This window comes from Chiroxiphia lanceolata, chromosome 7 (assembly GCF_009829145.1).
Source record: "Chiroxiphia lanceolata isolate bChiLan1 chromosome 7, bChiLan1.pri, whole genome shotgun sequence".
In the NCBI taxonomy this organism is placed as follows: domain Eukaryota; kingdom Metazoa; phylum Chordata; class Aves; order Passeriformes; family Pipridae; genus Chiroxiphia; species Chiroxiphia lanceolata.
In genome coordinates, this window is record NC_045643.1 from 1,613,525 (window position 1) to 1,639,529 (window position 26,005).

Here is a 26,005-nt window from a genome sequence, read left to right on the forward strand (position 1 = left end):
CAGAGGTCAGGAGGAAAACACTGCTGACACCTGCAGCTCGCTCAAAAAGAAATCCCTGGAGTTATTCCCGCAGAAAAAGTCACCAGGACACACACTGGGGAGGAAACAGGTACTTAAATTAATCCTTTCTAAATGAACATATGCAATAAAAACGGAATTAACACCTGTGCAGATAAAATACTTCAGCTCCCTCACACAGGGATGCTCCAACTGCATTTTCACTTGGTCCTAATCAGATTCCTGATAGCTCTGAGCGGGATTCAGGAACCTTCTGACCGGCAGGAGGGGGGAAAAGAATCATTTAATCCCCATTTATCCTGTACCTCGTGTTGATGAGGAGAAGGAGATGTTGGGAGAAGTGGCCACAGAGGAGAAAAGGGCTCTGAAAACCTGGGAATGAGAAACAGCAGCTCCCATTTAAACAAACAAGTTATTTTAATAACTCTGCAACTTGAACATTCAAGTGAATATCATTTTAACCTGCAGAATAACATCTAAAAATCAATGTAATAACATTTTTAACACAATTTTAGGGTTCCAGTCCCTAAACATTTTAAATCTGAACAAGGCATATCTGCTAATTGGGATTTGGTGGGGTTTTTTTGGTAGGAATGTCAGTGAGTCCCAAGGCTTTTTTTTAGTCTTCTCTTTTCCCTCTTCTTCACTTCCTTGCAGCCTGGTTTATGCTGAGAACCATCCTCTGGATTTTTTCATCATTCCTTAAAATATTGGCTTTGACAGCACGAATCTTGTCCTGCTGGTCTTTAATCAACTGGTCCAGCTCAGCCAGCTCAGCTTTTAGTGGTTCCAGAGCACTGTCTGTGACGCTGAAAGACAACAACAGGATGTTGGTGGGAACTCTGAGCTGCCTCAGCTTATTCAATCCTCAGAAAAAGGACACTGCAATACCTGAAAGGCTCCAAAGTATTTCATGGAATCAAGTCCCAGAATGGTTTGGGTTGGGAGAGACCTTAATCATCTTGTCCCACCCCTGCCACGGGCAGGGACACCTCTCCCTAGAGCTCCAAGCCTTGTCCAACCTGGCCTTTAAGTTGTTCCAAACTTTCCTGAGAGAAAGTTTGGAAGAAGCAGCACAACGACAGGTATAGGAGAGATTACTGTACAAGAGAGACCCCCACGAGGCAACAGCAAAACTCATTTCTTGGCTCATCTGGTTTAGCTGCTAAAACTCCAAAAAAAGGACCAGAGAAGCTGTGGCTGCCACATCCTTGGGCGTGTTCAAGGCCAGGATGCGGCCTGGAGCAACCTGGGATGGTGGAAGGTGTCCCTGCCCATGGCAGGGGTGGAATGGGATGATTAAGGTCCTTTCCAATCCAAACCATCCAGGGATTCCATGATATAGAAACTGAGCCTCACCAGGGACAGACAATCCTACCCCAAGAGGAAATTTAATAAATTTAACGAATCCTACCCCAATAAACCACAAGTTGCATCTGAAGTCCATGAGGCCCCCTTCCATAATTCTGCCAATCCTCAGGAATGTTGCCCAGCCAGGGAATGGCAGCCTGGAGGAGCCTGCTGTCACCCTGAATTCCCCAGGCACCCCAGGGCTCATCAGCTGAGATCCACAGCTTCAACCCATTCCCCTTTCCCCTCCTTCCCACCACGGGAACCACCAAAAGCATCCCTACAACTTCCATGGACGTTTCCCCACTGCAGCAGAAACAGAGCAAAGAGTGACGTGCATCCAAATCCCAGGACATTTGGGAAGCATTGTCTGATACTCTGGAATTCTTTCCTGTGCTGATCTGATTAGGGTCTCACAGGAAACCTCGTTGTGTTCTCATTCTGCCAGGAGAGGAGCCAGCTGAGAATCCACCCATTTTGCTTCCGCATGGATGAAGCACATGGATGAAGCACATGGATTCACGGAGCAGCAAATCTCCCTGGGCTGGCTGTGACTCCAACAATATGGATTTCTACTTCAGATTTGGGATCAGAGGACACACAGCTGGAAGGGATGGTGTGCTTTCAAGGAGTGTCAAGGCACAGAGGTGGGACAAGCAAGGCCAAGGAATCTGTTCCAACACCACTCAGACCATGGAAGGACATGGGAATCCATGGCTGAACACGGGAATTCATGGCTGAACACGGGAGTCCATGGCTGAACACGGGAGTCCATGGCTGAACATGGGAACTCATGGGAGAATATGGGAATTCATGGCTGAACATGTGAATTCATGGCGAAGAGCAGGCTGGGATTTAGGAATGCTCTCCCAGTCCTGACTCCAAAGCTCCTTTTTTTTATCAGCTCTCCTCCCACTGCCCTTCCCACCTTTGGGAGAAGGAAGCCAAGGCAGCCCCTGAGATGCCACCCCCATGTCCCCTCTGCTCTCTGCACACCCCCTCAGACTGGGCTGGAGGCACTTCCCCTCTCCAAAGCCCACTCCAGAGCCCCAACCCACAGCAGGGACTGGGGACAAGCTGGCTCTGAGAAATAAGTCCGGCTCTCCCAGAGGCAGGAATGTCTCCTGAGCCAAGCCCAGCCCTCCCTGAGCACACTGACCTCTGCTCTCTCCTCAGGGCTTCCTCGTGCTGCCTGTTCTCCTGCCTCCACATCTCCAGCTCATTCTTCATGGCATCCATGTCCTCCTGGATGTAATCCACGATCCTGCCAAGGGCTAAGGCGTTCTGGCACAGAGTCTGGATGGAGGCCTGAGACTTCCCGATTTCTTTGGCTACCAAGTCCCTCTCCCTCTTCCTGGATCCTTCTGAAACAATCGGCTTCTCCTAAGGGAAAGGATCAATAAGGAAAGCACCAAAATTAGGGAAAAGTGAAGAATGCTTTGGAGACTGGGAAGGAGCTGGAGAAGTGTTTCTGACAGGATGAAATGGAAGAGAAAAACCATGGAATCACAGAGTGGTTTCAGTTGGGAGGGACCTTAAAGCTCATCCCACGGGCAGGGACACCTTCCACTGTCCCAGGTTGCTCCAAGTCCTGTCCAACCCGGCCTTGAACACTCCAGGGATGGGGCAGCCACAACTCTCTGGGTAAGCTTTGAAAGCAGCAGCAAGTTTTGGGAGCTCCAGCACCTGCTGAAGGGCAAAGCCTCCTCCTGGTTCTCTAAACCCCTTCTCTCCCTCCACTGTCCATACCTGGATTTCCAGCTCCTAATGCTGGTCCCAGTAACAGCCCTTCCCAGTTCCAATACATGGTGGTGATTCCCTGCCTTGTCCTCCTGTTAACGGCTGGAAAACCGTGCAGGCTGCAGGTGTGGCCTCAACAAACTCCCAAAGAATTCCTACTGCTTCCCTCCTGTGCAGCCAGCAGAGTCTCTGTGGGGCAGCTCCTAAAGCCTCAGGTTACTGCAAGTTAAATAGGAGTTTCCTACAGTGGGAAAGCCAGGAAGAGCAAAGGGATGCCATAAAAAGAGCAAAGCGATGCCACGTTGTTAATTCACTGCAATAAGATTATTTCAGGAAAACCATCACCGTGAAGGAAAAGCCCACTGGTTTTTTTCACCCCCACCAAGAAAAAACAACCTGGTTTTTCTTTCTTTCCAACACTCCCACAGGTCAAATTCCCAAACCCAGCCCCACAGAGCTGGAAGTGCAGCTATTTAAAGTCACTGAAGATGTGCCAGAAAACTAGAGAGGCCTTTTTCTCCCCCCACAACCGCAGGGTGAACCCATTCCTGGGCACAATTCCTGGCTGCTGTGGAAACAGGGAAGTGGCAGAGGGCTCCTCCCTGGTGCTGGGACACAGGATCCATCCTCTTCCCAACCTGGCCTGGCTTCCTGTGTGAGCCAGGGGCTGTTTGCTCAGCTGGGTTTTGGAGGCAGCAGCAGCTCCTGCCAAACCTTGGTGAACTCAGAGGCTTTGGGGGAGAGAGAGATGGAGTTAGAAAAGCACTTTGGGCAAGATTCAAAGGCTGAGCTTGCCTTAGGTTGGGCTTGTGCTTTGCCACACACGTGGTGCAGGAAAACAGTGGGATTTGGGAGTTTAGTGGGAGTTTATGTTCCAGTTGTTTCATTAGGAACGGGGCTGGAGTGACAAACGTGCTGAACTCGTGACCTTCGCTTCCGAAGGGGCTCCATGAGCTGCTAAAAACAACACTCCCTGAATTCCCTCCCTCACAGCAGCAGGTGTTTCATTACATACAGCACATAAACCACAGCATTCCGTGTTTTCTGGAGCCATCCATGTGTTCGTTATCCCGCAGGATGCAGGGATGAAAGCGCTGTGCTCTCACTGGGTTTCGAAGCCCTTCTCTGTCCTAACTCTGGTTTCCTACTCCTTGTGCTCCTTTCACAGGGAAGCTTAATCCATGGTACTGGACTTTCCACATGGAACTGGGAAGTTTAAAGACAACCAGCTTCAACTCAGCAGCAGAGTTGGATCAGATCCAGCAGCTTCCCAGGATAAAGTCCCGTTGCCTTGTTTTTCCCAAGTGCTCCAAACCCTCCCCCACTTTCCTCCCCACCATCCATTATCCAAAGCCTCAGCCAAGAAACAAGGAATTCATTCCAAGTCCAACCATGTCAGAAGGGAGAAGACTCAGCCAGTCCATTATCTGAGGGTTGGGCTGTGAAAACCCAGGGAATGCTTCCTTTTTATTTTCCAAATGCCAAGTTTGGGAACATTTCCTACGGCATTCTCCTGGAAAAGCTGGTAGCCCATGGCTTGGACAGGTGGGCTTTTCCAAGTAAAAATCCCCCAGTTCAGTAAAGAAGCAAACCAGAATTGTGCACTTCAGGTACAGAATATATCTCCATATAGATCTATAAAAGCACAGATCTCTTAACACACAGAGCCAGCCAACAATTTGAAATATTCTCTGCCAAAATAGGGAGCTGCCTGAAAAGCTCAAGTGGCAATAAAACACCATGGAATGTTTGGGATCGATCAGGAAAACACCCTTAAAGTACAGCAGCAAATATTCCAAACTAATTCTAGCATCCCAGGAATTTCAGCATGTTCTTTGTGTAGTTGAATTCCTCAAAACTGACATGAAAAGGGCGACATATTGTCCCATCCAAATCCCAGCCACAGAATCCCAGGATCATTAAGGTTGGAAAAGACTTTTAGGGTCACCAGCCGCTCTTTCTTCATTTAATTAACACTGCCAAGATCACAGAGTGGTTTGGGTTGGAAGGGACCTCAAAGACCATCCAGTTCCACCCAGGGACACCTTCCACTAGCCCAGGTTGCTCCAAGCTGTCCTTGAACACTTCCAGGGTTGGAGCAGCCACGATGCCACACGTCCTGCAGCTCAGGAATGATCAGCACGAACCCCTCAGGCTTTGCCAACTCTCACTAATTATAAAGAATTAAGAGGGAGACAAACCCATTACTGCGTGTCCCCAGCTCTGCAGTTCCAGTTACAGGTTAAAATCCACGTGGGACACCCTTGGAAACGCCCAGGAATTCCGGCAGGGGGTTTATTACAGACAAGGTGGGTGGCACAAGGCCCGAGCACAACCTCTGCACAACCATGGAAATGGATATCTCCAGGAGCTGGATTAGCCCAGGCTGTTCCATTAGGCCCTACACCTCAACCAACCCTCCTTTCCCAACACAATCCATAAATTATCCCCACGGAAAAGGCTGGATCACTTCTGGAGGCCCAACACGCCCCCTTTCCTCCGGGTTTGCCACAGGGCACCAAGACCAATGTTTAGTTTGGATTCCCAGGAAAAGGCCTGCCTTTCCCATCCCCTCTGTGCCAGCAGAACACGGGCACCTGAGCAACTGAAGAGCAGGAATTTTCTTTTTTAACCTTTTTTCATCAATAGCGGGAAAATTACCAACAAAGCTCCAGAAACCACCAGAATTTCTAGAAACAGCCTTTCCTTACTTTTACAGCCACTCCTTTGTTCCCCCTTTTTTTTTTAATTTAATTAACAGCATTTTAAATATGCACCAAATTAGCCCGAACATCCATCAAGCATTTAATAGTTTCTACAGCCCCTTTTAACTCTACTATTGTGCCCCACTATGAAAACAGGCCCAAGTAATCAGAGTTTTATTGAGCTCCCCCATCTCCCCCCACCTCTTTCTACGGGACAGGGCAGAAACTTCATTTTGGACAAGTAATTTTGATCCATTCCATGCAAAACCAACAAGGTGGGAGCTTTTTTTTTCCTGTATAAAATATGGTTTTGGATCATAAAGGCTGTTTTCTTTTCCTGCTTTTTACAGAGGCTGCATTTTCAGTAGATTGTAACTATCCACGAGGGAGCCCCGTAAGAAACTCTTTCACAGGAACAGGGGGAAACCAGTAACTGTGAAATCATTTGAAATGAGCAGGATGCTTTTCCTGCTGGTGCCAGGTATGGAGTTCAGTCCCAGGCCAAGGAGCTGGAGACACAATGTTCTTCACCACTGGATTTACCAGACTCAGTCTGAGCTGGAAGGCACCTCAGGAGAATAAAAGAATGGATCTTTCAAAGGGGATTTTTAATTCTTCTTTCTTTTTTTTTTTTTTCTGGACAGAAACATTCATATTTGATCCCTCTAAAAAGAGCTGGACTTTGCACTGGACATGGACATCCAGCTCAGCCCCCAGAGCTGCTCTGCTTTCCCTCACACTCAGCCTGTGCTAGGGAGAAAAATCTTCCCCAAATCTCCTGTATTTGGGGCAGAATTCAACACAGTAAGTGGAATCATGGAATTCCAGGCTGGTTTGGATTGGAAGGGACCTTAAAGCTCATCCCATTCCATCCCCTGTCATGGGCAGGGACACCTTCCACTAGCCCAGGATGCTCCAACCTGGCCTTGGACACTTCCAGGGAAGTGTCCAAGCCACAGCTTCCCTGGGAATTGCATCCCTCACCACCCTCCCAGCCAAGAATTCCTTCCTAATATCCCACCTAACCCGCTGGCACTGGGAAGCCATTCCCCTTTGTCCCCCTTGTCCTGTCCCTCCATCCCTTGTCCCCAGTCCCTCTCCAGCTCTCCTGGAGCCCCTTTAGGCCCTGGAAGAGGCACTAAGGTCTCCCTGGAGGCTTCTCCTCTCCCTCTCCAGGCCGCACATTCCCAGCTCTCCCAGCCTGGCTCCATCCCTGTGAATCCAGTCTGACCACACACACAGCCCAGGAGACAATTCCAGCTGGAATTAATGCCATTAACCAATGGCACATTGGGTGCCAGTCCTGCCCAGCCTTCCTTCCCTGCTCACCCCACTGGAACTCTGCATCCACCAGCTCCTCCTCTGGGAAAAAACCACCTTTTTCCCATTGAAAAAGAACTTGGAATAAACCTGGTCCCTGTGGTAACCAAGCTGTGAGCCCTGTGCTGTGTCCTGGGACACACTCCCCCTCTCCCAGGGATGGAACCACTCCATTCCCACTTCTATCCCCCCCTTCTGGGAACACTTCCATCTGCTGCCTCATTTGGATTTATACTGGACCTAGAGGAGAGAAATTCCATGTTTTTGTGTGCAAAGGCGCCAGGACTCCAGGATTATCCCAAATCCTGCCCCTGTGTTGTAACACCACTGCTTGGGGACCACATTATTTACCCTGGGACCCCAGGATGGTGTGGTTTGACTGGAAAACCTCTCCCAAATTCTAGGATATCTGAATCCCAACTAACAGCATTGGCTGGAGGGGACACCCCTGTGCTGCAGTTGAGGGATTAATTTAAAAATCACTGACCTGCAGAGCTTTAAACAACCAGAATCAGCAATAATTATATTTCTTCTAAGCCTCAAAGTGCCCAAGGTATCCCAATTTAATTAATTAAATTAATATTAAAAAATAAAAAGCTCTTCAGGAAAACCACTTCTCTTTGGATCAGGAATCCAGGAAAACTACACTTCTCCCTGGATCTGGATTTCAGGAAAACCACACTTCTCCCTGGATCATGACTCCAGGAAAACTTCTCATCTCTCTGGATCAGGACTCCAGGAAAACTAAACTTCTCCCTGGATCAGGACTACAGGAAAACTACACTTCTCTCAGGACAAGGATTTCAAGAAAATTATACTTTTCCCTGGATCACCTTTCCAGGAAAACTACACTTCTCCTTAGATCATCTTTTCAGGAAATCTACATTTCTCTCTCTCTGGATCAGGATTTCAGGAAAACAACACTTCTCCCTAGATTATGACTCCAGGAAAACTACACTTTTCCCTGGATCAGGACTCCAGGAAAACTGCACTTCTCCCTGGACCATCTTTTCAGGAAAACTCCTGATCTATCTGGATCATGGCTTGAAGAAAACTACACTTCTCTCTGGATCAGGACTCCAGGAAAATGAAACTTTTCCCTGGATCAAGATTTCAGGCAAACTACACCTTTCTGTGGATCATCATTTCAGGCAAATGACCCCTTTCCCTGGATCCCAAAGCCCTCAACAGCATCACTGGAAAAGCAGGAGCAGCACAGCCCCCTCCCGCAGGAGGAGCCCCGGCTGCTCGGAAAGGCCATCCCACAATATTCCAGGGGCTCAGGCAGGTTGTCAGTGCTGCAGTGGGAAGTCAGCAGGATTTTTCCAGCCCCAGCTGACACAGCTCAGGGCTCAAAAGGTGTCACAAACCCCAAGCAGGGACTGAATGGATGTTGGAGAGGCTCCAAGCGAGCCAGGAATGCCCTGGATATCGGAGAAGGGACAATTGGCCTTTGCAAACATTTGGAGGGGTTCAAAGGGCTTTTGTCTTTAGGGTGTTCTCTTCCTCTGAGAGAAAAACCATCCAGAAAATGGAGCACAAACAGCAGGGGAAGCTTCCCGAGCTGGAAATCCATGGGATTGTGTCAATCCTGCCCTGTTATCCCGTTCTGTGCCCTGACAGGACACACCAACCAGCACAGAGGGACAGTGTGACCTGAGCGGCTAATGCTGCTCCCAAACTTAGGCTGGAGTGATGATCCAACAGCACCATCTAGTCAGAAATCCAGGAATAGAACAGCTTGGCTTGCTCTCCAGGGCTCAGGAATGAGCTGAAGCATCAACAGAGCACAATCCACTTTGAACCCTGTTTTGTTTCCAGGGAAATTTCCCCCTCAAGCTCCTGCCAAACAGCCAAGGGCGTCTCAGTGATCCCAGAGCTGCACATTTCTAAGGAATGGGGTGTGATCCAGCAAGGTGGATAAAGATGGGTAATTCCTAATGGATTTAGGAGCAGGAATCTAAAGGTGTTTTCCTGGTTTTAGAAGGATTTGGTTTCTTCATTCACAGAATCATCACAGACGGGTTTGGGTTGGAAGGACCTTAAAGCTCATCCCATCCCACCCCCTGCCATGAGCAGGGACACCTTCCACTAGCCCAGGTTGCTCCAACCTGGCCTTGGACACTTCCAGGGATGGGGCAGCCACAGTTTCCCTGGGAATTCCATCCCAGCCCCTCCCCACCCTCACAGGGAAGGATTTCTTCCCAATATCCCATCCAAACCTCCCTGGGTTCATAAACCACGGCCCTTGCAACACATGAAGGGAATTTCCTTCCAGGCAAGCAGGCCTGGGGCTGCCCAGCCAATCCCAAACTTCAGGGAGAAAAATACACCCCCCAAGAGCTGGATCTGCCATCCCAACTTTTTCCTTTGGGAAAGCTGAAAGAGGCAGAGAAGTGGTCAAGGCTCCAAAAGCCACCACGGATTTCAGGGAGCTCTGGGAAAAGTTGGACTTGGGGTCTGAGCTGCAGCATTTCAAACACTCCAGATCATTCCTGACAAAGAACATCGAGAGTAAAAACCTCCAAGGCTGAGTGAAGATTAAAAGAAATGAGGAGATGGGGAATGGAAGATCGAGAAGTTCACGAAATGCACTTGTTTTCCCAAAAAAAGCTGTCTAATTTGGTAAGAGATTTCTGGAACTCACTGTATCCCCTCAGTGCCTCCTCACCAGCGCATCCAGCCGGAGTTGGAGACTTCCCACAGGGCCAAGGGATCATAAAAGTCAACCTAAATCTTTGTAAGGTTGAAAAAGCAAAAGCTCTCCAGTTGTAACAGGAAGACACTTGAATTAGGGGGGTTCGACCTTTTGTGAGCACTCACAGGTCCTTTTTAGACCCTTTATAAGGCAACAAAACAACAACAAAAAAACCCAACAAAACCCCAGCAAACCCAAAAACTAATTTCCCTTTCACAACTACTGACTGAGGAAAAAAAATCACAGCAGCAGACAGAGGAAAAGCTTGGTCAGAAATGGGAAAAAACCCATATTTAAGGCAAAGAAAAAGGTCATGATTACAATCTTTAGTCTCAGATTTCCTTGCAGGTCATTCCCATCTTACCCTCTCTGTTGTCTGGGATGATTTCTGTGATGCCTCATAATCCTTCTTGGTTTCCAGGATTCTTTTTACCAGTCCACCTGTTGAACAGTGCAGATATTCCTCAGCATTGCTTGGCACTAAACTTGTTTCAAACATTAAAATCAAACCCAACTGCTTCCATTTTTTATAATGCAAACAGTTCTTAGGGCCAGAGGAACAGCATTTTATTGTGTATTTTAAATCCTGAGATCCAATGTATTTGTTAGTTCCATTTCTTTCTCTGAAGCTTTTCTAGAAGTGGCCCTGAGGGCCAATCCCACCTCAGAGCTGACAAGCTGTACCTGACACTGCAAATGTGGGGAGAGCCCTTCCCAAACCTTCATTCGTGAAGCCCGGTCATGATGATGATGATATAAAAATATACATAAAAGCAAACATACCATGCTTCTGATCATCAACCAGCTCAACTTCAGGCTCCTGAACAGGCAGGAAGAGAGATTTAGTTGGAAAAAGCTGGTGTTGCTGTACAATTATTACAGTTATTCAAAAATACTCAGCTGGAAGTTGCTTAAGTCCATTCCAGAATCCCAGACTGGTTTGGGTTGGAAGGACCTTAAAGTTCATCTCATTCCACCCCTGCCATGGGCAGGGACACCTTTCCCTATCCCAGGGTGCTCCAACCTGGCCTTGGACATTTCCAGGGATGGGGCAGCCACAGCTCCTCTGGGAATTCCATCCCAGCCCCTCCCCACCCTCACAGGGAAGAATTCCTTCTCAATATCCTGTTTTTCAGTGGGAAGCCATTCCCCCTTGTCCTGTCCCTCCATCCCCTGTCCCCAGTCCCTCTCCAGCTCTCCTGGAGCCCCTTTAAGGCCCTGCAAGGGGCTCTCAGCTCTCCCTGGAGCCTCCTCTCCACCAAGTTGAACATTCCAAACAAAACACAGAAAAATGTTCTGTAATGTGCACCATGACCAAACCTTTCTCATGTGTGGCAGAGGCCCTGCTGCCTCCACCACAAACTGCTCGTCCTCCTCCTCCTCAGGACCCTGCTGGTCCAGGATCACGGTCGGGGCGGTTTTGGCGCTGCCGCTCCTGCAGGAGACACGAGGAAAGTGGGAATCTTCGGGAGGTCTGCCCACACCAAAACTAAATAAGCAACTAAAACTAAAATAAGCAACTAAAACTAAATAAGCAACTGAAACTAAATAAGCAACTGAAACTAAATAAGCAACTGAAACTAAATAAGCAACTGAAACTAAATAAGCAACTGAAACTAAATAAGCAACTGAAACTAAATAAGCAACTGAAACTAAATAAGCAACTGAAAGCCAACTACAATCCCAGAATCACCGAGGTTGGAAAAGCCCCTCAAGGTCACAGAGTCCAACCTGTGGGTGACCCCCTTCACCCCGAGCAGAGCAGTGGGGTGACCCCCCAGAGCTGGGGAGGCACAGCAGAGCTGAGGAACAGCTGCTTCCAGAGCCCACATTCCCACCTTTCTGGGATGAGGGGCTCTGTGCTCTCCTGCCGTCTCACTCGGGGAGGGGCCAGCCTGGCACTGCCGGGGCGCGGGATCCGCCTGGAACGACAGCGGGAAAAGGGTTTGCACGGGACACACACCAGCGCTGGGCATCGAAGGAGGTCAGCTGGGGATCCACATCCCAGCTCATCTCACCCCCACACACCCCTCCTGAGGGAGGCCACGGAATGTTCTTCTCAAACACCCCTCGTGTTAATAAAATTACGTCCCAAACTCCCCCGGATCACGAACAGGACAAGGATAAAACCCCCACCTTTGGCTGGGCTGAGGTGGCACATCGGGAGGCGCTTCCCCACCTTCAGGCTTCTCAGGAGCCACGTTCTCCACTTCTCTCCCTGTTGGATAAAACAACAGAAAAAGGAAAAAGGCAAGGAAAAGCTGATTTTCCCCCTGACAGTATTTTGAGTTCTACCAGCGCTCATGGAACACAGCAGCGCCAAGCTGCTTCAATTAGAAATAAAGTCCTATATAAAGCTAAAGATCTTGGGGCCCTGCTAGTTTTTAACCAAGCACAATTCAAAAGGGACACTGAAAAATTAAAATTTAAAAAAAAAAAAATTAAAGTTTTTTAAAAATTTTAGACTTCTTAACTGAAAAGTTAAATTTCTTCGGTTTTATATGTTTCTTAATATTGGGAGTTTCCCTCAGCTGTGAAAATACAATGACCTCACTCAACTTTTGCAGAGGATTCTAGGATTTGAAGATTTCTTCTGCAATTCCCCCCCTAGTCCAGATATTTAATAATCATAAGGAGAAGGAGGAAGGAAAAAATCACATACTGGCATTCCCAAAATGGAAAATTGACCTTGTATTAACATGGCTGTTCAAGAACTCCCTGGAATAGATTTCAAAAAATTCCCAACAGGTTTTTATTTTCAAGTGAGAACCCACAAAGTGTTCATAAACTCTTTACTTCTGATTTTTTTTTAACAGAAAGCACTTTCATAGATGGCTTTTGGTGTTAAATAGAAACTACTTGGATAAAGTTACTTGAAGCACTTAAACACAACTCACTCGTGTTTTGGTACAGTTTAAAAACTCTTAAATCCATCAAATAAAGGGGGTAAAAAGCATTAGAGAAGTGCTTTATTTATTAAAAAGCCTTTTTTAACAGTAGAAGTTTTTAACTATGTTTGATGCTGGTCTTTTGTCCCTGGGATGTCACGGGGAAAATCACCTGGAAATAACAAATACAGTGATTTATTTAGATAAATGTAGTGATTTTTTTAGATAAATTCAGAAATTCTTTAATCACAATCTGACAAAAGAACTCCATCCAGGACTTGGTAACAACTACCAGGGCCAGCAGAAGAGGGGAAAACACTTCAGCTCATCCCAAAGTATGCCCTAAATCCCTGAAAACCTTGTGGAAGGACTACCTTCAGCTCTCCTCTGATGAACCTGCTCCAAAGGGAGTTGTGGAAGAGCAATAACTGGGATTTTCCAAGGGTTTCAACTCCCAGTCCCCATTTAATTCCACTGGAATTCCCTGGAGCATAAACCTGATGGCCAATGAACCAAGCAAAGGATAAACCTGAGTCATTCCAGGGGTGACTGAGCAAATATGGGAGAGGCCAAAGCATCAGAACACCCTTTTCCAGAGGGCTTTACACCCATTCCTGATTTAGGGGGCTCCCAGGAACCATGCAGGGAGCATTCCTACTGCAGGACACCACAGCAGATCATTCCTATGCTGACAAATTCCTCATTTATAAAGGAAAATAAAAGCACAATGGAAAGGTTCAGAGCCTTGATGCTCCACAATAAAATGTGAAGAGAAATACAGAAATAATACTCTAAAAGAGGCAGGAAAAGAAGTTTATTTCAGCTAAAGAAGTTTATTTCAGCTAATAAACCATGTTTTTATATCACAGAATGGTTTGGGATGGAAGGGACCTTAAAGGTCCTGAACCTAAAAAATTAAGGTTCACTAATGCATTGTTGTTCCACTGCCTCATGGAATAAAGCTGAAAATAAAGAATAGTCAACACAATAAAGGTTGGACTTGGAGGTGCTCTTGGAGGTGTTTTCCAACCTTATTTATTCTATGATCCTGAATATTTGGTTCTTCTACCACCTGAGGATCCAACCCAGATCAATAATGAACCTCCAGGTACTCCTCTTACATCCATTCAAAATATAAATAGAGGGGCATAAATCATAAATAAATCAAATATACATAAATATTCCATCACAGACACATTCCAATGGACAGGGCACCTTCAACTGATGCCAAGGAATCCATGTGGAAGTTCTCCCAGTTGTGGAAGGTCCCACAAATGTCTTGGCCATCCTTCTCTCCTTCCTCAGACTGACACAGGAAGGCTGGGAAACACCCTTTGCTCTCCCACATCCCACATCCCTGGGATCACCTCTCCCAACTAAGCCAAGCATCTGGATCTGGAGAAAACAAAAAGGTAGCTTTTTTCCTTCAGCCTCAGCTCTCCCTCCTACATTTTGCTTTTCCAGGGCTCCGAGGAGCTGGATACAAATATCATCCACAATCCACATCTTTGGGAGCTATTAACAGCTTGGGGGAAAAAAAGAGGGAGAAATCAGAATGCAGAGGTGGAATTTTCCCCTGGAATCCCGTAAAATGCAAACACTGAGGCTCCCAAACCTGTCCAAAAAGGCCACGTGCACTGACTGAGTTCCTACAGAGGGAATCCCAAGGGATTGAGGTGCAGCATTTTCCTTGGGATGTGGCCTCTTGGAAAACTCGCCAAAGAACAGGAGAAAGAAAATAAAAGTAATTGTTTTATCAAGGAATGTACTTCTTTCAAACCAGCTGTGACTAAAACACAAGGCAGAGGTTGGATGAAGTGTAAATCCCCCTCCTCTGATCTTTTACCAGCGTGGATTTGATCCCAAAGCCCCCAGCTCGGACTTCCCACGGCACTGGAATTTTACCCTGCCCTACCTTTGTGTTTTCCTGCAGCTGCTGGTTCATTTCTCTCCTGCAGTTCAGCTCCACCATCCTGGGCAATCCCACTCCTCGTGTCCACAGCTCCTGGAACAAACCAGTTGATGGCCAAATGAAACCACAGAGCCAGGAAAGAAGGGCTTAAGGGCTATCCCAGTGTGATAAACCCTCCTCAGTGGCAATAAATCACAGCCCAAGTGCACAAAGGCTCTTCTAGGGGAGCACTGAGGGAACTCCTCATGTTCCTGCAAATTCATGGCAACTCCTTCCATTCAAAACAATTTACAGGTTATTATTTATTAGCCTGGCCAAACAATACAATATTAAGAGCATTCGATTACTACTAATTATCCTTAATTAATTCCCTAAGTTACAGGGGGATGCTGGTGACAAAAGCAAAGTAAGACACAGTGGAAAAAAGTTGAAATATTCAGTATAAATCTGATTTTTAACTGGAGAAGAGACATTCCCTCCTTGATTTCCAGTGAATATTAGATAATATAGAAAGTCCTGATCATCATTACCACTGTGCAAGAAGCATCAGCCTCCACAAGGTTTTCCTACCCTCTGGATTCCTCCCTGGAATATCCTGGGCTCTGCTTACCTATTGCAGCTCCCCCCCAAAAAAGGGCAATTTCCCAAAATATTTATGGTTCTGGCAAACTCCAGTTTTTAGTGTCCTGCCCCAGGAAAAGAGGAGGATTTTCAGTTATCTGCCTCAAAGCCTGGATTTCATCATTCAGGAAAAGTGGATTCTGATTTTAAGGGACAATCCTATAAATGGGGAGTGTGTGTGTCTCGTCACTGCAGTTTTGTGCCAGATCAGGTTCTAAAACAAAGATTCCAGTCTTGGGAAATAAAAGAAGTTATAGGATCACCCAAGGATCACTAAGGAATAAAATAAGACTCTATTTCATGGAATCCAGATGGTGATTTTTTAGCTGCAAAATTATTAAAACCTCCCAGCACCTGAGATGTGATGTCATAATTTCAATTTCCCGGCACCAACTTGGATTGAGCTCCTAAATTAACACAGATTCAAAGTGCCAGGGCTTTTCCAAGGTATTTGAGGTGCATTGTCCTGAAATCAGGACTGAGACACCTTCAGTATTTTGGACATGGAAACCTAAAACAAGACCCCAAAGAAAATGTGGGGTTTGGGGAAGATTCAGCAACACTCAGCTCTTTGTACTAATTAATAACAGTGACATGGGCAGAGGAAGGGGATGAAGACCTTCCTTAGTCTAAAAAGCACCAGTTTTTAACCAGAATTGGCTCTTTTTCAACAGGGATCAATAACAGGGGGCATTTTATCTCCTGAACAGAGACATTAAAGTGATTTCTGGACTTCTGGGGTAAAACTAAAACATCATCAACCACCGAAGGAAAATTAGAATCCACCAGGTCACTGAAATAAAAGTAGGGGGAGAGGGAAAGGCATTTATTTAAAACGGATTTCTTTCTTTATTTTATTCGGTAGAAATGAGGTCTGGGGACCAGCCAGTTTTATTCCTTATCCTTGTGTTTCTCCAGGCATTTCCTCTTGGTTTCCCATACAGAGCTTGGATTCCTTTCTTCCTGATGTGTAAGTATTAAGCATTTGGAATATTCAGAAGATAATCTAGTTCCATATATTAAATATTTAATATATTTCTATACAGAAGCTGGCGAAATAACCAGTGGAAACGAAGGACCTCGACAGCTAAATAACTGGATTATTTGGAAAGCCTGGTTTAATGTCCATTAAACTCAGTTCAAACCACTTGAAGATTAAAAACTTCACTGAAAGCTTGTCTGGAGAGACAAAACTGCAGGTGTGAGATGGTTCCTGCTGGTTCTCCCAGCTGTTAAACAGCTCCAGGGAACAAAGCCAGAGGTTTCCACCCAAAGGCACTACAATCCATACCCAGCTCATCTTCCCTGCTCCAACTCCCACCACAAGGTTCCACCTGGAATATTTTAAGTGTCCCAAGCTATGGAAATCACTCACAAAGCTTTGGCTTGGCTTGAATTCCTCTGACTGGCTTTTCAACTCAAGGAAACCCAGGAAGTGGAACGCGAATGTGGAACAAACATCCCGGGAGATTCCTTTTTGCGCCGGCAAAAAGTTCATCTCTGGGAATCCCAGAAGCACTGAGGTTGGAAAAGCCCTCCAAGATCATCAAGTCCAACCTCGGGCCTCGCCTGTTTTGTTGGTTGTTTGGTGGTGTTTTTTTTTTAACAAATATTATCTTTTCATTTATATCCCCAAGAATTCCTAAAGAGCAAGATTTCAGATCGTCGACAAATGACTGAATGATTCAGAAAAGAAGTGAAGTTTGGATTCCCTGTGTATGTTTTGGAAGAGCACTCTCCCCAAATATCAGTGAGTGATGAAGTTACAAATTTAGAGTTCATAGCTGTAGGATTCTTATACAGAAAACCACATTTTGCCTCACAAACCCCTTTCATCTTCTAAAACAACCTTAAATGACATATCCTAAGCCTTACTAAAGCACTGTGCTTTTACAAATTTTAAATTTACAAATGTTAAATAAGCCAGGAACAGTTGCAGGCAAGTAAAAAAGTCCATTTAGAGAGAACACAATAATTACCAAGAGAAGAGAATTCATCCCTGCACAAGAAATGTGAGCAAACTGAACCCAATTTCACTTTTTCTGGACCAAATCCAGGCAGGAAAATTGCCTCTTGGATTCATAAATGCAGGCTGGGAGTATAAACCGAGGCCTGACAATAATAAACAAGGATATTTCAGTATTTCTGCTGTTTCTATTCACCAACCCTCCAGCACATTGAATAGAAATAATAATATCCTCCCTCTGGTTACCTTCTCCTCCGGGTTTGGAGCGTTGCCTCGATCCTTTACTTGAAGGTTGCCTTGATACCCCTGCAGGACTTTCACTCTGGAAAAGAAATTCCAAAAATTTATACAACTGTAGATCTAAAAAATCCTATAATTATATCTAAAATTTACTTACACATGTTGCTTTTTCACCTGTATTTCTTCAGAACTGACCCACACATTTTGAGTGTGTTCCCCTCAAAGTCTGCAGGTTTTTTTCCTGGGTATATCCCAGGTCAGATTTCCTTAGGGTAAAACCAACTTCCAAATGTGAATGAGGAGTATCCAACCCTGTGGAAGTTGTGGAGCGCCCGTCATGCCACTGCTGGTCTTGGGATCTGATGTTTTGCTCCTAAAAGGAGTAAAATGCTTCCATTCCCCTCATAACCTGCCGGGAAGTCTTTTAAATTTCATTCCAAAACAGAAGCAAGGATTAAACAATTGTCCTATTGGGCTTCCACAGTCTATCACTCAAATGGCAACTTCCTTGGATAAAGATGCTGAACAAACTAAGGGGGTGCTGCCAGAAAGTCCAGCAGGCAATGGATGATCCGAAGGTGCAGCTGGTCCAGGAGGGAGGGGGAGAGTTCTCAAGGGGAAAAGATGAAACTGGAGGAAACTTCAGGATGTTTCTGAGGACCCTGACCTTGGTCTGGAGGCAGAGAGGCCAGGAAATGAAAGCAGGGAAGCACATACAGGAATGATCCTGTTCTCCCTGGATGCAGCTGGCCCTGCCTCAATCCAGGAACACCTGACTGACAATTCCTTCTGCACCCAGCAACGCTCCTTGGAAAGGAGCAAGGCTGCAAGTTGGGAAAAAGACGTGCAAAAGCAGCAGTTCCTTTGGGATGAGATGCCAGCATTCCCAGGGGATTTGCCACTCGCTCTGCCTGGAGCACAGCAGGGGCCAAAGGAATCCAGAGAAGGTGGAAAGGAGGGCTCCTGCCAGCCCAAGGAAACTCCTGGGAATGGGAGCAGGGGGGGGAAGGAGACAGCCCATCCCCTTACACCCATCCTGGCTCTCACAAGGGGATCCTGTTTCCATGTGGACCAGAGCATGGAGCCAGTGGTGGGATCTGGCCCTCACTGCACACAATAAACCAGCAGCTTCCAACAAGTTTCCAACACGGACGGGGCTTGGAGCAACCAGGTCTAGTGGAAGGTGTCCCTGCCCATGGCAGGGGGTGGAACCAGGTGGTCTTTAAGGTCCCTTCCACTCAAAGCACCCTGGGATTCTATGATTCCACAGTTCATGCTTCCAACAACTTCCCTGCCCTTATCCCTAACTCCCTGATCTCTTTAGCAAAGGAAGCAACAATCTCTGAACACACCAAGGTGAAGTTCCAGGTGATTTGTAGAATTCCACTTTATGTTTCTGGGCTTTCTATCCCAATAATCTCTGCTCCCTATCCAAAATCCTGAAATATGTGTAGCACCTCACAGGATTTCCTTCCTCATGTGCTTTTCTTGGGGAGTTTGAGTGAACTAATAGTCCCTGAAGTTCATCCAAGATTTATTCCAGCCCCGCTGATAATCACAACTCTTAAGGCTGGAAAAGACCTCCAGGATCATCCTGTCCAGCCTTCAATGTCCATGTGTTTGACCTAAAAATGAGGGTTACAAATTCTTCCAGTGTTATGCCAACGTTAACCCTGGATGTTCCACCGACCTGCAGGAGAAAACTGTCAAATCCCACCATTAATTTTCCAGAATATCTTGCACACAGGACAATGACCCATCCATGGCATAATGGATAAGGACACAACAAGATGCTCTGGGTTGGAAAGGACCTTCAAGCTCATCTCATTCCACCCCCTGCCACCTTCCATGAGAAGGTTCCTCCTCTTGAGGAAATACAAGGAAAACCAGACAGAATTCCAGACCCCTCAGCTAACGTTGAAGTGGTTCATCTTCATTATCCTTAATTACTTTCCCAACCCCAAGCCTTTGCAAGGAGGAAAAGAGAAGCCCATCTGGCACATTCCAGCTCCAGCAGCTCCTGGGTGATGTCATTATTAGCACAGGGAGTTGGGAAGAGGCGTTGAGGCTTCTGGAAAAGTGGATTTAGTTTATTGATGTCAGGCAGGGGCTACAAATACTGGTTTTGCAGAGCAACTGGCAGCAGGTGCAGGGTAAAAGCTGACATTTCCTCAAAAAAAACCCCAAAATCCCACAATATTTATGATTTGGGGGTTTCCAAAGGGAGAGAAAAGAGGTCATTCCCCTTCTTAGGGATTCACAGGCTTTGAAAAGCAGCCACTGGAGCCATTAAAGGGAAATCTTACACTCCATCCTGGAAGAAACACATTCTATGGAATTCTTGATGGATGGATGCTTCCCATTTTTGAGTAATTATGGAGAGGATCCAGCAAACCATCCATTCTGCTGCTCTGGCCTCATTATTAACCTTTAAATAGGTTGAATTTCACTTTAAAAGGTAAGAAAACAAGTTTTTCTGATGTTTCAGAAATCATTAGATAATTCCCCCCCCTCCAATTCATCAGCTCCACTGATAGGTAGATAATGATAATTAAGAATAAACAAATAATAATAAAAGAAAAAATTAAGTGTATGAACCGAAATTTAATTCAACCAGCCCTCAAAAATACTTTTTTTTTCCTACTTAGATCCACAGGGCCAGGAGGTGTATTTGCATTTCTACAATAAATAACGTGTGCAAGGATAATTTCATATAAATTAAACATACATAAAGGGAGATCTTGACTTGCTAAGGCCAACTGAAGTGCTGTGGGGAGGAGACTTAGAGGAGAACATCAATAAATTATCACCTGTGAAGCCTCAAGAGATGATGTTCATCTGCACACTGACGCTTTGCAAACACAGAAAGATTAGGAAAATCCCTCTTTTTGAAGCCTAAATTGAAATGATGGCTTTCTAACACACTGACACCAAAAAGAGGGGGTCATTCCCAGCAGATTTCCATGGAATGATTCTCTCTGCTGGCTTTCTTTCGTTCCAGTTTGTTACAACATCCAATTAAGCTCCGACAGAAAGAGAAGTTGGTCAGATCTGATTCAAGGGACCATTTCCAGAGCACTGTGCTTTGCAGGGCATCAATAAAACTCATTTTCCAAGTGGCCAAAAGTGACAGGATATTACACAAAGCTTTAGCCAAGAGTTTCAGCAGCCACAGGAAACATGGAGGAGCCTTTTCCAAGGTGTTTGGCCCCAGGGATAAATGACAAACCTGTTCTGTTCCACTTCCAGCCCAACAGCACCATGTGCTCCATGACCTCCAGCACCTTCTGTGCAAAGATAAAGTGATCCTGATTATTTAGAAGGTCAAACAAAAGCCATTTTAAATATGATTTTTTTTTTTTTTTACCTGAGGTGGACTGAGAGAGAACAGAACAACCCAACCCTGATCCCAAACTGTGGAATGCAAGAGCCAGCCTTGAGGCAGCTTCTGATTGCCATGTGTTGCCCAAATGTCTCTTAATTCCTACTTATCCTTGCTTTCTTCTAGCTCCAGAAAATTAGAGATACCCATGGGATGACTATTGCACAACACACACAGTTGCTTTAGTGACAGAAAAATACACTGAAATTAAAAAAAATAATAAAGTCAACCCGTCAAAATTTATGTAGATTTTAAAGCCTGGATAATTAGCAACAAGAGGAATTAAGACTTGCACGAATACACAGAGAATCTTATTAAGACCCTTAATTTTATAGGAGCAAAGCCAGGAGCTAAACTCTGAAGGCTTTGCTGTACATGTAGAATATGAATTAAAAAAAGCTGAATTGATTTGTTCTTCTAAAGGAAACGCAGAGAAAAGGTAAAAAGGTTCGTCCTCAGGGCAAAAAAGAGGGGTTGCCTCCAATTGTTTCACTTCTCTTATAGTATAACCATATATATAAAACAAAGCTGATGACTGATGCTGAGGATTTATTAATTCTGCAGCAGAGACTGCAAAATCTGAGTCAATATTTGCCATGTGCACAGGGGGAACTTGTTTCCCTTCCTTTGAATCCATTTGTTTCACTGCCACGTGACTTCAGCGGAGCTACACTGGTGAAAAGAGGGCAAATCCCTGGAAATAAAGGCATTACCTTGCTGTGGATGCTAATTATTTCATGCTGGAATTTCCTCTGTTTCACTCTGTGCAACTATCACAGCTCAAAAAATTCACTGGGCACATTTTAATCTCATTTTCCTCTCCCACAACCTTAAAGATGAGGAACCTTTTGTCCTGCACTGGTTTAAAAGGGTGTGTTTTCATCACCTAAATAACAATAAATCAGCAGCCTCTGCTCTTACACAAGCAAACAGGGGCAAGAATGTCCTCTAGATCTCAGGGAATAAAATCCACTTCCAAGCCTTGGAATCCCTCCCAAAAGCACTTAAGAAGGGAAATGAGACTTGCCTGCCCCCGTGCAGGATTGTGGTGCCCAAGAGCACGACGAGAGCTTGGGACGAGGCTCAGAATTTCCATTAGAGCCCCAATCTGCAGGAAGTTTAACTTGGCCAGGAACATTTGCTTGGGGCTAAAAAAAGACCCTTCTTTTATAAGCTCTGCCTCCAAGTGCCAGCAACTTAAAAAGTTTGCTTGGATTTCAGTCCAGGCGGAGCTCTAAATTCGTCACCCCGCGTGGAAGACACGGTGATGTCAGCGAGTCCTCCTGCGAGACTGGGGGTCCTGCCTCTCTTTTTCCTTAGGCTGAGCTGCTTCAGCTTCATTCCCTGAAGTCTCACTGTCTAAATATGAAGCCATCTGGCTCCCTAATTCCCCACATTGCCTCATGTCCCTGGGAGGCAGCAGCTGGAGACACAGAGGTATCTCAAAGAACAGCTCCTGTTCCGAGGCGCTCCCCGAGCTGCTCTGCTGCCCCACCATCATCCAGCTACACAACAGGGGCCCTGAAACAACAGGGGGTTTCTTTTCTTTCCAAAACAGTAGCTCCTGTTAAAGCATAACAATAAATGAAAAAAACCCAACAGCTTTCCAGGGAAGATCCCGAGGAACAAGGAGAAACCCCAGGGCAGGGGGTCGGAAGGAGATGAGCTTTAAGGTCCCTCCCAACCCAAGCCATTCTGGGAGTCTGTGAACTTGGAACAAACCAGTATTTTTCCTGGAGTACCCAACATATCAACACCCAGGAATAAAATCTGGAAAACGAAATAAATTGAGTGGATTTTTTTTTTTTTTTGATCCAAGCTCAGAAATTTTTAATAAATAAATAACCAACCAACCAACCAGACAAGCATCTGTTCTGTGTAGTTTACAGCCCTAAAACTTGTTATCTACCTACTTTTCAATCAAAATCTTTCCAAAGAGACTCTCAAATCATTCCAAAGTGCAACACTTACAACATTCCTGTATTTCCCACTACTAACCTCATTATCTGGCTGGCACTGGCTGTCTTTAGTTGGCCTCTGTGTTTTCCTAAGTGTGGATTCCTCAGGATCTGTGGGCTGTAAAAGGAATGAGCTGGTTTAGATTCAATGGGTTGAGATTCACCCAAATTAATTCTCCCTCCGAACAGAAGCATCTTTGATGTCCATCAATCCCGAATTTCTGCCATGAAGAGAGCAGAAGAGGGGAACAGGAATTATTTAGAGGAGAAAGAGGAGATAAGAAGAACAACAAAACAAAAAGCAATGAAGAGATGGCTTTTAAAGACAGTTTAGGATTTAGAGTCAGGGAATCCCAGAATGGTCTGGGTTGGAAGGGACCTGAAAGCTCTTCTTGTTCCAACTGACTCCACACTGAGGCCTTCTAGGACCTGAAGGGGCCGACAAGAAAGAAGGAGAGAGACTTGGGACAAGGGATGGAGGAACAGGACAAGGGGCAATGGCTTCCCACTGCCAGAGGGCAGGGATAGATGGGATATTGGGAAGGAATTCTTGGCTGGGAGGGTGGGGAGGGGCTGGGATGGAATTCCCAGAGAAGTTGTGGCTGCCCCATCCCTGGAAGTGTCCAAGGCCAGGCTGGAGCAACCTGGGCTAGTGGAAGGTGTCCCTGCCCATGGCAGGGGGTGGGATGGGATGAGCTTTAAGGTCCCTCCCAACCCAAATCATTCTGGGATTCTCTCATTCCTGTCATCTCTTCTAAATTACTCTTTTAATTTATCTGTGCTCACCTGGAACACCACAGCAAGAGGTTACTGGAACACAAATGAAAAAGGCAGAGAAGGACAAAAAATACCTAAATTAAAGTACCTATGTTGAAGCTCAGCAGAATCCCAGAATGGTTTGGGCTGGGAGGGACCTCAGAGACCATCTCCTTCCAACCTTCTGACAGGCTGGGAGAGCTGGGGGTGGAGAAAAGAAGACCCCAGGGAGACCTTAGAGACCCTTCCATTGCCTAAAAGGACACCAAGAGAGCTGGAGAGGGACTTGGGACAAGGGATGGAGGGACAGGACAAGGGGCAATGGTTGCCCCAGAGGGCAGGGGTTAGATGGGATCTTGTGAAGGAATTCCTGGCTGTGAGGGTGGGGAGGCCCTGGCACAGGTTGCCCAGAGAAGCTGTGGCTGCCCCTGGATCCCCGGAAGTGTCCAAGGCCAGGCTGGACAGGGCTTGGAGCAACGAGGGATGGTGGAAGGTGTCCCTGCTCATGGCAGGGGGTGGCACTGGATGGTGTTGAAGTCACACCCACAAGAATGGGCTTCCCAGCAGTTCTTCCAATTAAAAAGAAACAAACAAAACCAAAACAAACAAAGAAACAAACAAACAAAACCAACAACAAAAAACAAAACCAAAAACCACACACCAAAAACCCTCAAAAAACAAACAAACAAACCAGAAAAAAAAACCCCAAAACAAAAACAAAACAAAACCCCAAAAAACCAACAACAACAGCAACAAAATAAAAAACCAAAAAGCCAACCAGCTTAATCTAGAAAGCCAGAAAAAAATAACACAGAAATGCAACTCCACCTTTTGTGTCCTGCTCCAGACTCCACCCCAGAACCTTCCCCTCAGGAGAGGAACTGCTGCTGAAGGGAGGATTGAATTGCTAAAGGAGCAGAAACACAGCCATGGGAGGTCACTGGAACAACCACAGCACGGGCAAAGTTCTCCTCTGCAGTGACATTCCCGTTACCTTTCTCTCTGCTTTTTCCTTCCCACGTTCCCAGAGATGCTCCTGATCCTTTTCCTTGTCCCCGCGTCTGTCCCGGTCTCTTCCTCTCTCTCTGTCCTTCTCTCCTTCCCTGTCCCTGCCCTTCTCTTTGCCTCTTCCTTTCACTCTGTCCTTTTCTCTTCCTTCTTCATGTTTTTTCTCTCTTTCCTGTCCTTTCTCACGCTCCAGACCATCTTCTGTGTCTCCTTTTCCTTTGCTTTTTTCCGGTTCTCTTCCTTGCTTGCTTGATTTTCTGCTGCTTTCCCTTTCTCGTTTTTCTCCTTCCCTCGAGGTCTCACGTTCTGGTTCTTTGTGCCTCTCCTTATTATCCTTCTGTTTCTCACCCTCCTTTTCTCTTTCTCTGCTCTCTTTGGGTTTGCTGTCTCTGCTTGAGCTTCTGTCTTTGATTTCAGGGTCCCTCCTGCTCTAAAAAGAAAGTCAACACTCCAAATTAATTCCGGCAGCACTCAGTGACTTTACAGAGACAAAAAACCAACCAAATAAATAATACCCTCCAAAACAATGGAAATTCTACCTCTTTATCCCTATGGCTTTTTGGTTCTTCTGGTTTGGACTCTCTGCTTTCTTTCTCTCGAGGTTTGGAGGATGGAGGTTTCCCTTTAGGATCAGCTCTTTCCCCAGCTAAGACCCTTTTTACAGCAGCATCACTGGAGAGCTGCAAAGAACAGAAAAACATCAGGGAAATGAGGAAATTCTTTGAGGAAATGTCTCCTTTTTTCCTAACTCTGTGATCAACATGACCTGGGGGTTGGGGTTTTCTTCTGGGTCTGCTGCTGTTGTTGTTATAAATAAAGCTCTTTTTTTTTTTCTCCTTCACAGAATCAATCAGAGAAAAGGCCTCTGAGACCACTGAATTCTTTCCCAGGAGCTCTTTTATATCAAACACCTCCTTTTAAGGTCCTAATTAATTAATTCTTGTTATAATTTGATTAAATGAACCAGAACTATAGAAATTGATGGTGTTTTTTTTTTTATTGTACTACAATTCTCATTGCAACTGCTTAAATATATTTCAAAATGATGAAAAACCTGTCAAATGCTTATAGTAGGACTGTCAGATTGGTTAAATATTCTTGAAATCACACAGTGTTGGATCTACATCCACTCTCAGGTCACTCCACTGTTACCCAATACTTGTTCCATCCAAAAAAACCCCATCCCATTTCCAGGGAATTTTCCTTCCTGAAACAGGAATAGCTTTGCAATCACTACACTGAGGTTGACTCCTGATTCTCTCCTGGTTTATAAATGCATGTATTTATCAACATTCCCCTTCCCTGATCTCAAGTGATTCATAAGGAATTAACACAGCCAATTAAAACAAAATAATTTCAATTATTAGCAGAGATAATGCAAAGCAAACTCCCAGGCAGCCTGTAAACACTGTAATATTTCACTGTTAAACAGACACAATTTCT

At 45.7% G+C, this 26,005-nt stretch overlaps 1 protein-coding gene across 1 annotated transcript in view; it reads right to left on the minus strand.

The window, feature by feature from the left end:
• Positions 1-416: 416 nt before the first annotated feature.
• Positions 417-26,005, minus strand: part of TRAF3IP1 (TRAF3 interacting protein 1) — a 28,777-nt gene continuing 3,188 nt past the window's right edge. The window contains exons 4-15 of the mRNA XM_032693852.1: positions 25,102-25,242; positions 24,549-24,992; positions 22,839-22,916; positions 17,465-17,540; positions 14,635-14,724; positions 11,968-12,049; positions 11,670-11,753; positions 11,152-11,266; positions 10,615-10,651; positions 10,196-10,272; positions 2,528-2,751; positions 417-827 (exon numbers count right to left, since the gene is read on the minus strand). Coding sequence (XP_032549743.1) covers positions 662-827; positions 2,528-2,751; positions 10,196-10,272; positions 10,615-10,651; positions 11,152-11,266; positions 11,670-11,753; positions 11,968-12,049; positions 14,635-14,724; positions 17,465-17,540; positions 22,839-22,916; positions 24,549-24,992; positions 25,102-25,242 — 1,614 coding nt within the window. The 3' untranslated portion in view covers positions 417-661. The remainder of the gene's footprint in view (positions 828-2,527; positions 2,752-10,195; positions 10,273-10,614; positions 10,652-11,151; positions 11,267-11,669; positions 11,754-11,967; positions 12,050-14,634; positions 14,725-17,464; positions 17,541-22,838; positions 22,917-24,548; positions 24,993-25,101; positions 25,243-26,005) is intronic.